Source organism: Pagrus pagrus, assembly GCF_965226575.1.
Source record: "Pagrus pagrus genome assembly, chromosome: 14".
In the NCBI taxonomy this organism is placed as follows: Eukaryota; Metazoa; Chordata; class Actinopteri; order Spariformes; family Sparidae; genus Pagrus; species Pagrus pagrus.
In genome coordinates this window covers 27,266,846-27,277,468 of record NC_140198.1, presented here as the reverse complement: position 1 = coordinate 27,277,468, position 10,623 = coordinate 27,266,846, and the positions used below count along the sequence as shown (strand labels likewise).

General features: G+C 40.0%; 1 protein-coding gene across 2 annotated transcripts in view; it reads right to left on the bottom strand.

Annotated features, from left to right (window-relative positions):
• Positions 1 to 3,076: 3,076 nt before the first annotated feature.
• Positions 3,077 to 10,623, bottom strand: part of pknox2 (pbx/knotted 1 homeobox 2) — a 106,697-nt gene continuing 99,150 nt past the window's right edge. For both annotated transcript variants that reach the window (XM_084373980.1, XM_084373981.1), the window contains 4 exons: positions 7,604 to 7,723; positions 7,293 to 7,369; positions 6,250 to 6,428; positions 3,077 to 5,683 (listed from right to left, as the gene is read on the bottom strand). In XM_084373980.1, coding sequence (XP_084230106.1) covers positions 5,424 to 5,683; positions 6,250 to 6,428; positions 7,293 to 7,369; positions 7,604 to 7,723 — 636 coding nt within the window. In that variant the 3' untranslated portion in view covers positions 3,077 to 5,423. The remainder of the gene's footprint in view (positions 5,684 to 6,249; positions 6,429 to 7,292; positions 7,370 to 7,603; positions 7,724 to 10,623) is intronic.

The following is a 10,623-nucleotide window of genomic DNA, read 5'->3' as shown; positions in this document are numbered from 1 at the left end:
CGCAACTAGTGTATTTATGACGGAAACTGTGTCAAGATACACATACCATATCAAGCCAGGCAGCTAGTCAGATGAAGAACTATATAGAGAATCTGGTCATTTAAAACAAAAAAAAAACACACTTTGTGCCGACTACCCCTTGTATATCACAGCAAAACAGAGAAACAAACTCCTGAGCTGGCTCTTTAGCTAATAAATGCTCCACAAGCAACTTTGTCTGTCTGTCTTGGACATAGATAGGTAGCATTCAGTAGGTTTTTGTTGAAAACACCTGCCTGCTATGGCTGGTAATGATGCTGAAGAGTGAAACAAAATATTCAAGTTGCGGGTCATAAAACCAAAACAGTGAGCTGAGAGATGCTAAAATGCTCCGTAAAGTTGGGTGTTTGTCACTATGAGCAGAACTTCCACAAAAAGTGTTTTAAAAAAACAGACAAACAACAATAACAGCAACAACAAAATATTGCAGCTTTAGGAGAAGATGAGAAAACACCTGAATTGTTTCTGTACCTGGGATGGTTGGAAACAACCAACAAACAATCTGTTGAGTTGTCAGATCACACTGAAAGAGTTATGACATTGAAAGCAGCCCTGTATTAAAATAAACGTAAGGGGCTGTGTTGGATGTTATTTTGTGTACCAGTGAGATGATGAAATAGGATTCTTCAGTGAGTCCAGTTGAGTGATGGACCCATGAGTTTAACAGCTCATCTGATACCCAAGTGATACGATGAGACAGGATTTGGAAGTTTGAAAGTGACAACACTGCCAGACAAACAACACAATACAACGCTCAGGTCACATTTCAGTGACTCTCCCAGGAGTGAGAATGAGCCTTGCATGTAGTTGATTGGACATCACAGCTTTTGCCTGACATGGTTGCAAATACCCGTTTTTGGCATTGCGTCAACAGAGTGGTCCAATTCAGACGAATGAGAGGAGTGTTTTTTTAAGCAGTGCTGTTGTCTGTCTGAACATTGCCCTGTGATCCACTGTTGACTTGTCCACAATACATAGATGAAATAACCTCTGTCTTTTGCATCGTATTTCCACTTATTCAGTATTTTAGCTGACCATTCTTGCATGATTAAGTATTGTATTCATTGAACTCTAAACTGGTCTGAACTGAACAACAGTATACAGCAGCAACCTGACTCTGTATTAATAAGAAATACACAAGTAAATGATTTACAACCACTCCTGCAGCTGCGGCTAGTGCCCTCCCATGATAAATGAAAACGCCTACCCTAGATGCTGTATAGCGTAGATTATTATATTCATATTTTATCCCACTTGAACTCGAACTGGCTACTAGTTCTCCGACTTTCTGCACAGAAAATCCTATGTGGAATAATGATCGAAGAAATGAAGTGTTGACTTCCCTCCCACATAAAATAACTTTTGAGCTTCGCGTCCTCATGGTAATATCAGTTACCTAATCACCTCATTGCATGTTGCCTACATCTAACATACAGTTTTCTTTTGAAGCCCTGCTTGGCCCTTGCGAATCAAATTTCTCCTACTGGAAAATGTGTCTGAAGGAGGAGAAAAGTAGCAGAGGTCCTCTGTAACAGATATTTAATAAGTGTTGCTGCAATTAGAGATGAACCAGGGTACCAGAAAACAATGCAAGTGTGCAATTATAGACAGGCGTACAAGCTGTGTAAATATAATACAATGAAGCTCGTGCAGCAAAAACCCGTAGGGGTGATTACCATTTAGTCCGAGGGAGCAGAATCCACAATTCAGAAGTTCAAAACCCCGAGCACTCTGTTGGGTTCTTTTATGGGAGCTGGTTGAAAAGGTGGGAGACCATTTGGGTGGGCGTCTCCCAGCAAGTTAAATCACAGGCTAGCAGTAACCAGTGGGTGGGAGACTGCACATGTGACAGGAAAAAGAGGGAAGTTAAACCAATATTTAAACTACTAACTCTGTAATCTGTAAATATGTTACAATGGAGCAGAGCCTGAGAGGATCGGAAGTGTCGCACACACATAAGCCTTGCTCAGTTGTGTTCCTGGCTTAGATACAGCATGGCTGTCAGGGAACAATGCTCATGTTAATTGCCTGGTGTTTTGTTGTTAATGTCTAGTGGTGTCCTTGCAGTCCAATCACTACAAACATGTTGGTTGTTGTATAATTCTACAAGCGATATGTTGAATCTTTACATGTCTATGTTTCTTTAGGTTCAATCGTACATTTTATGTTATCACTTTGTTGTGCCTATTGTCTGGAGCGCTTAGGAGTAGATCATATTTTGGCTTAAAAAATCTGCCTTGGTTGCCACAAACACTGATGAAGATGTCCTGACTTCACGTCAAAAATATCAGTTCAATATCAGTATCTCCTGAAAAATATCCAGTGTTGTCGCGCTTAAGAAGAGCCCGCCCTCATCAGAAAAATGACCTATAGATCTATCTACGTTTGTTGTTAGGCGATTATCGTGGCTACAGTAATTATTACAGCTGGATAGGAGCTAGTGATGAGTAGTATAAGGAATGAAAGTGTGTATAGGGAGGAGATCAGGGGTGGATGGTTGGGTTAAACAAGCGCAGGACCATCGTTCAGGAGACTGTTGTTCATGTCCAGTGCGAAAGCAGACGTCAACGTTGAGTTCTTTTAACCTACTAATGTAGTGAAGCTACGTCATGTAGTTAAAGAAACATAAGTTACTTAGATAACCAAGTAATAATACAAATTATAATGTATGTTTGTAACGGAAGTTACAGAAGTAACCTAGTGATTTAAACCCAAACCACAATGTTTTCCTTAACCTAACCAAACTGTGGTTGTGTTAAGCAGGTCCAGTAAATGTGCTGCTGTTAGCTGCAATAGTCATGTTGTTTTCGGAACGGTGATATATAAGTTGTTTTGGAAGAATATGGTACGTAGCCTATGACACAAAGAAATCAGTGGTTTAAAGAGCTGCTAACATGTTATCCCTCGACTGGGCTTTCCTTCTTCCCATGAATTAAACCGCCAACTTTCTGTTATAAATTATATATGGTGCTGGATGTGCTCGCTCAGCGTAAACATAAGCAGAACTTTCATATCACAAAGTCAAGATCAGTACCTTTACATGTTTTAATTATTAAAATTGGTCTATTGAAACACAATAGATTATGACAACAAAGTGTACAAATGAAATAGAAATATTCCCTATTGTCTGTCACTTGCTCTGGAAGATCCATTTAAAAAAGTAATTGGGAAAAAAGAATATTAATGAGCAACATACTTCACAATGAACAATCAGAACATTCATTATAACATGGGTTTTCTTTTTCTAGACATCTTCACATTAGAAACGGGCGACTCCATTTGTGTGTTTTAGTACAAAACAGAGGGCTGAAATTGTTTCACAGTTTCTTCAAAAGCCTTCACATAAAATTGAAAGAGACGTTTCTACTGAGTTTTTTTTTCTCCTCTTTCTCATTTTCTTCAAAATTGTCTTCTTCCTTGAAAAAGTTTGTCAGTAAATGACATTGGCTTTGTCGTGTGTTTCCAAAGTCTTGTCCCCTCCTCTGTGTGATTGCTCTCCATGTTGAGATGTGGGCGAGACAGTCTGTAGTGACTGGCAGTGCTTGCCATGCGTTTATTTTGTGACAGAATCACCCAGGGTCACAAAATACACAAGCAATCTTCTAATAGTTGATGGTTAAAGTCAAGTACGGGCATGGCCTCCAGCTAATACAATAGCCTTATTCAGAACATTTGCAGAAACTATAGTAAATGCAGAAGCAGCTGTCATTGTCGTGTTGTTCCTTGAGCTACCCACTGAGGCCACACAAAATAAAAACTGAATAAATATGCAAACCTTCAACACCAGAATGCAAACATATGAAAAATCTAATATACATACTATATGTGCAGTCCGTATACACTGGTTTACTACAGATTTTTTTGCTCATGGGACAGGAAAAAAATAAACTAAGATCATTTCAAAAGTCATGCTGCAGCGATGAGTCAAGTGTTTCACTCATGAGGAAGAGACATGCCGAATGCGAGTGTAGTTCGACCTGAGAACCTATGAGTCATTTTAAAAGGCGTGAATGATGTCCCAGCAGTGGAAGCCAACATATACAGTCACTTCAGCAGATATTTGGAAAGCAATACACCTTTTTTTCCTCCTGTCTTTTGGCTCCTTGCTCTATTTTAGGAAGCAAAATGACACATTAACTGTGAAGTGAAAAAGCAGACTGTCAGCTGAACATTGAGGGACACATGAAATGAACAGTTAAAAAAAGCTACATCTGTTTTTGTAACTCATTTCATGTGGACAACATTTCTGGACAGATTCAGTTTCAATAACCATTCAGTTAAATCTCACATACAGTCAAAACTTTTCACTGCACAAAGATATTTCAGTCATCAGGATAAATGTTGGCAGTTAACATTTCTGCAAACCACTGATACTCTCACATGTATACATCTCATAGGCTACGTACAATATTGACATTTCAACAAAATGTGTCTTATCACATTCGCATTCCATGTTAATGACTTGACTGAAATATTGGGAGGTGGAGGGGATGGTGGTGAAATTATAGGCGACCATGCTGGCAAAGTGACCACAGTTCGAGACTGTGTTTTCACATCTGTAAGCCTGACACCACTGGATATGTTTAAGGAGATCTCGGGACAATTTCCAGCCATGTCTGTTGAGACAAACAACTAATATTTTTGACAGAAAGTTGGGACATCTCCAGCTGTGTTTGTGGCAAACTGAACAGGTATTTTAAGACAAATATGATCTTTTCCTAACCCTAACCAAGTGGTTTTCTGCCTTAACTTGACCCTAACCACCACGATGTAAAGTTGCAACATAAAAATATGTGAATTTCAACATCTGTGGTTTGCAGAAACATACATTGCCAACATTTCTTTGGGCGATTGAGTTGTTTTGTTGTCTTTAATGTTTGTGCAACTACCCAAGACAGCATTTCCTTTTTCAGTTAGACTGTTATGTGAATTCAAAACAATCTCAAAATGTCATTGCTCTCTGAAAGCATCAAACATAACCATCTACTTCTTTTAAACTGTTGCTCCAACAGTCCTGAATTTAAAACAGGCAATAATCTTCAACCTTATAGTTTCTGTGCCATTTCCTTCCACAAATGGCAGGAGCACTGGAGTAAAAAAATGTGCTCATATCCAAATATTACACTGCATGAAAACATACTATATCAAATGAAACAACACATATTCATCATTAAACTAATATTCGTCCTCTATAATCATGAAGGTCATTGTGTCAGATCAGACTCCATGGTGGCTCTGCAGGAGAGTCTCTGATGAATTTGGAGAAAACCTAATATGCCCTTAAATGCTCTCGAGAGTCACTAAGCATTAGCGTCGAGTTTAGATGAGGCCATACTGGGGGGACAACTGAGGTCAAAGTTCATACAGTCTTTTCCTCTGTTCCACTACTCCAGTTCCTCTCGGTGATCCATGCTCAGATCTCTCCTTCCTACGCTGGACATTTGCCTCCCCCTGTCATTTTCCTCCTCTCCATCCTCCTCCTCCTCTTCCTCCTCCATCCCTTCCTCCTCTTCCTCCTCCTCTTCCTCTTCATCCTCCTCCTCGGTGCCATCCATGGAGTCGTCGGCTCCCAGCATGGCTTGCTGCATGGCCAGGGTGGCTGAGTCGGACGACAGGGACTGGAGGCTGTCCATACTCAGCGGGTCTGAGAGGAGGCAGGGAGACAGCGGAGAGGTTGACACAAGATTATAAACCCATCCATTCTAACTAAACTGTATATAGCTGGAATAATACATTCACCTGGGCACTTTGGTAGTATCTATCAAGTGTTTCTTTCAGGCAACTAAGGTATAATGAAAACCAAACTGAAGAATATGCAAATATAGGGAAAAAATATCTTGGACCTAAAGTGGGCCTCGATATGAAAAACTAGGCATTTCCTTTGCATGACCACAATTTCTTTATCTAACTATTCTCAAGAGAGTTGGACGTGTCGTTTTAAATACACACTCAGATTTAAGTTATTCCTGGAGGGAAAAATGCAGAGTTTCTTCAAGAATTTGAAACGCTCCTTCTTTTGCTTTTATGTCTTCTCGAGTGATAAAATAAATGGGTCAATAGTGGCACCTAGTGGTTAAAATTCAAACATCCAGGATTAAATTTGACTTCTGACAGTGTCCGTGCATGCATTATGCATAATCTTGGAATTTGGGGAATATCATTGGTGTATCTGTGTTTGTTATTTCTGGAGAAATGTTGGTGCTGACTTACTGTCTGAGTTGTTTCCTGTTTGAGATCTGTGTGTCTGCAGAACTCCAGCCACGATGGAGTCAGGCCAGAAACGTTGTGTTGGACGGTGCTGGGACTTCATCTTCTTTGCTTTAGGAGCTGGGTCTGGATTACTAGCATCCAACATAGGCTGGAGGATACGCCGACGAGCGTTAATGAACCTGTGAAAACGAGAGCGGGGTTGATGTCAAGATAACCATTTCAGCAGAAATGTACCTCATCATTTATTTTAATAAAACACACTATTTAATCCTAGTAAATACAGGAATTTACAATTCCCACTCCTTTACCAAATACAACATCTTAACCCATCAATGGATAAAAAGGCAGCAAAGAAGCAAATTCTGCTCTTTCAACCTTTACCAAAAAAATTAGTCAGATCTCTTTCAAAAAATTATCCTTTCATAATTAAATAAATTGCCTAATACAGTGATTTAACGTATTGTAATTTATTACGTGTATTATTATTTTTAATCTATTTCTATTACATAAGTTCAATGTCACGTGTGTCACATTTTATGCATGTGTTTTAGGTCAATGCGTGTAAATAAATAAAAGATTTGTGATTTATTAAGAGAGACAGCATAAGTGATTTAAAATAAATGAATAATAATTCAATAATTGATAAATAATAATCTAATCTAAGTTATTTCATTTTTTTCACATTAACACAACAAGATGGAAAAACCTTTAAATGTGACACCTTACAATGAACTTGTGTAATAAAATTAGATGGACAACTAATTAAAATACTTACAGTGAAGGTGTGACTCAAAGTCATGAGGCAAATCATTTTGTGTGTTTGTATTTTGAGAGTTAAAAGTAGAGCATGCCAAGAAGGGAGTCACAATTCAATCTCAGGTGTACTTGATATTAACTGCCAGAAGATGGCGCCACAGTGCCAGCAATACATTGATGGGCTCTGTTATTTCTCATGCTCAATTCAAGCAGCACAGTCTCCAGTCATTTCCCCACTATATAATGTGTCTTTATGTCTACATACACACATGAGGACAGCGTCTTACCAGTTGTTCACTTGCAGAAGGGTTAGATTTGTTTGTGCTGCAATCTGCCTTTTCTCATCTTCTGTTGGGTACGGGTGCTGTAAGAAGAAAAAAATTCATTGTCAGTCAGTACTGACTTTTCATGTAAAAACCAACAAACTAAACCTCTAAACACTGAAATGTCCTACTCTCTGACCAATCAGTAATCTCCATAAACAATCTCCATACATCATTCTTTTCTTTTTTCCCCACACTTCCCTTGAGAAGGCCAACAAATGACCATTTCAGATGAACACACACCCATACACACTAGAGCTCCTTTTCTGCCTCACCATGAGATGTTGAAAGAGCCAAGAGCGCATGATGTTGGTGGCATGTTTGGGCAGGACACCTCTCTTATTCTTGGACTTCTTGTCTTCGCTGTCCAACAGGGATGACAGGTCCACGTTTACCTTTACAACAAACATAAGGGTTGGGAAAATAAGAGGAAGAAAGGAAAAGGAAGAACAGAGTGGATGGTAGGGATTAGTTATTGTTGCCACGGAAACAAAGAGAGACTACCAATTACCTATCTTTTTTTCAGTGGCAAGGGCAGAAACACCTCCTCAAGTGTCACCATGGTAACTGAATTTGAGTAATGATACTTAAAATATAAAAAAAGCGGCCCCCTTGACTATGTGGACACACGAGAGGGTCAGTCTTCTGTTTGGTGCTTCGACGAGGAGTTTGAAGAGTGGAAGGTCAGGCGAGCTTTCTGTCAGAAGTTTGTATTTTCACAGTTCAATGCTGAATGAGTGAGGAGCTGGTATGAAGTGTGACTGTGTTTGGCTTCGTTTTTGATTTGTGTTGACCTAAGCCTGTCTTTGTGTTCAGTGAGAAATCATTATTCAGATGTTATTGTTTGGAGTGCTGAAGGACGGGATGCTCTCAGAGTATTGACAGTCTTTGACAGCCTGCGGCGTACATATGGATGTGTGTGTGTATGTGTGTGAGCCCATGTGTTTGGTATAGGTAAGCTGTTCCTGTGAGGACTGATGGTCCACTGTTCTTGTGATGGTCGTCAAAGGACTGGACTGTGGTTGAAGTCCAGGTTGAGTAAAGGTAATTTGGATGTTGGATGTCCTAGTTAAAGGTCCACTGTGTAGGATTTAGACTGCAAACAAAATACCCGTCATCTCAACCTCCCTTATGGTGGCTGCTAAAAGGCCATCTCTAGAATCAGTGTTTGATTTGTCCGTTTTGGGTTACTGTAGGAAGAGGGCGGTCTAACATGGTGGACTCCACAGGGGACGACCCGCTCCTTCTGTAGTGTTGAAGAAGTCTGCTGATATTCTGTATTTTTCCTGTTATAAACAAACCTCATAGAAGATGTTAACAATGAATGGGTGTATCATTCTAACAAGTATTGTGTCAATCAAAACCTGACATACATTATATCCTCTTTCTCTGTGCCATAGAGCTCCACTGTTGTCCAAAAACACATCAATGAGCCATGCTGTTGCACTGGGTGACTTGTTTCTTCGTCAGAATTAACACACACACGCATATTGTAGTTTATTTTGACTCAATCCCACATACACCGTCCTGCTGCCCCAAATCCTTCAAATATGGACCACTAAATATGGATTAATCCACTGCTGAAAATAGTCCCCGATACGGAATTAAAAAAAATGGTTCCTGTTAGAGTAACTATTGTTAAAAACTACTGTGGTCAGCTTTAGGAAATGAATGAGCCTTTAATTCAAATATATTTCTAACCCATTTTCAAAGATTTGCGTCTTCAGTAGGAACCATTGTACCGTGTACTGTACTGTAATGTAATGTACCAGAGATGGATTAACCCATTGTTGGTTCTGTCCTCTTCATGGTATTTGACAGTAGGAAGAATATAAAATATCACCTTGTAGTCCTTGTGTTCTTCTTGTGATGTGTTCTTAACTACCTTTTATGTGTGTGGTAAAATGTATTCACACAGTCACATATGGAGACTCAACTCCCATCAAGGGTCGAAACGCTGGTACACAAGAATCAGTGCACAAGAAGGGATGAGAAAAGGGAAAGCCCCTTGAGTGTCCAAGTTTACACCCGTTTGATGCAGTTTGGCCTTGTTTTCACCTTCACCAGTGCCATTAGAAACGTTTTATCAGACATATTCTTAATTAGAAGTGGTTGTATTAGAGAGAGCTGCGTCCAGTTTCCCTTTTCATATAAAGGATACAGACAACAGCCACCTGGTGGTATGGAGAGTCATCACTGCTCACTCAGGTGCAGAGCGATCAAGCTAGTCGTTGGCCGTAGTCTTTACAGCATGTTGAAGCTTTTGGCCGGGACACAGGCGATGTGAGGGGACGTGACAGTCAGCCTTCATCGCCTGTAGTTTTTTGTTGTCGGTTTTGTGCCCTCAGGCTAAAGGTTGGGGTTAGGAATGTAGTAGTTATGGTGAAAGCTTAGCCCCAGATTCCTGAGAGAGAAGGGTTAGGGTTAGTCAATGTTCTCCTCAGTGAAAAAAGAAAAAAACAAAACAACTCTGTGTGTGTTTCTTTGTCTACACTATAGTACTGTATGTGTGTATTCATTTCACTGTGGAGATAAATGTGTATGTGTGCTCTGAGGCAGATAATATGAAACACAGTGGGCCCTCAACAGCAACCATTACCAAACCCTCTTTGACACTATCTGCAAAGAGCTATACCTCATATTCTGAATAAAAACACGTACCAGATAAAGATGTACACTCAGACACATGCAATGAGTCACATCCCACACTGCCTGCATATTCATTAATATGTACTATATAATATGAGACAAGTCCTGTTAATCTGTCATTGTCATTGTACAGTACCAAGCAGAAACAGCAGCATTGAGTCATTTTCTGATTTTTCCTGAATGAGGTGCCCATCTGTGAAGGCTAACATACTTCAGAGGGGAGCATGCTAAAATTTCACATGCATAAACACTCAGGATAAAATGCATGAATAAATAAAAAACACAAGTCTGCTAAAGAATATAAAATTGATTAATTTTATGCAGAACGTAGTAGTGGGAAGAATCCCGGCTGTCTTGGAGATAAATAACAGACAAACCACCCCTAACACACAATGCCCATAAATACACATTCACGCACGCTTAGATCCCCCCTCATACTCCCCACACAAAACAAGACTCATTACAGTTGCAGCTGGGTGTCACGTGGATAACTCTCCTCTTATCCCCCCCTCAGCCCTGGGAGTGCGTGTGTTCCGGGGGAAAGCGAGGTTGAATTAATTGGCGGCACCGAGCTCAGGAGTGTGATTACTCGGGGCTTGTCGTTAAAGCAGCGACGGGTCTGTGTTCAATTCCCAGCCCGCATGTA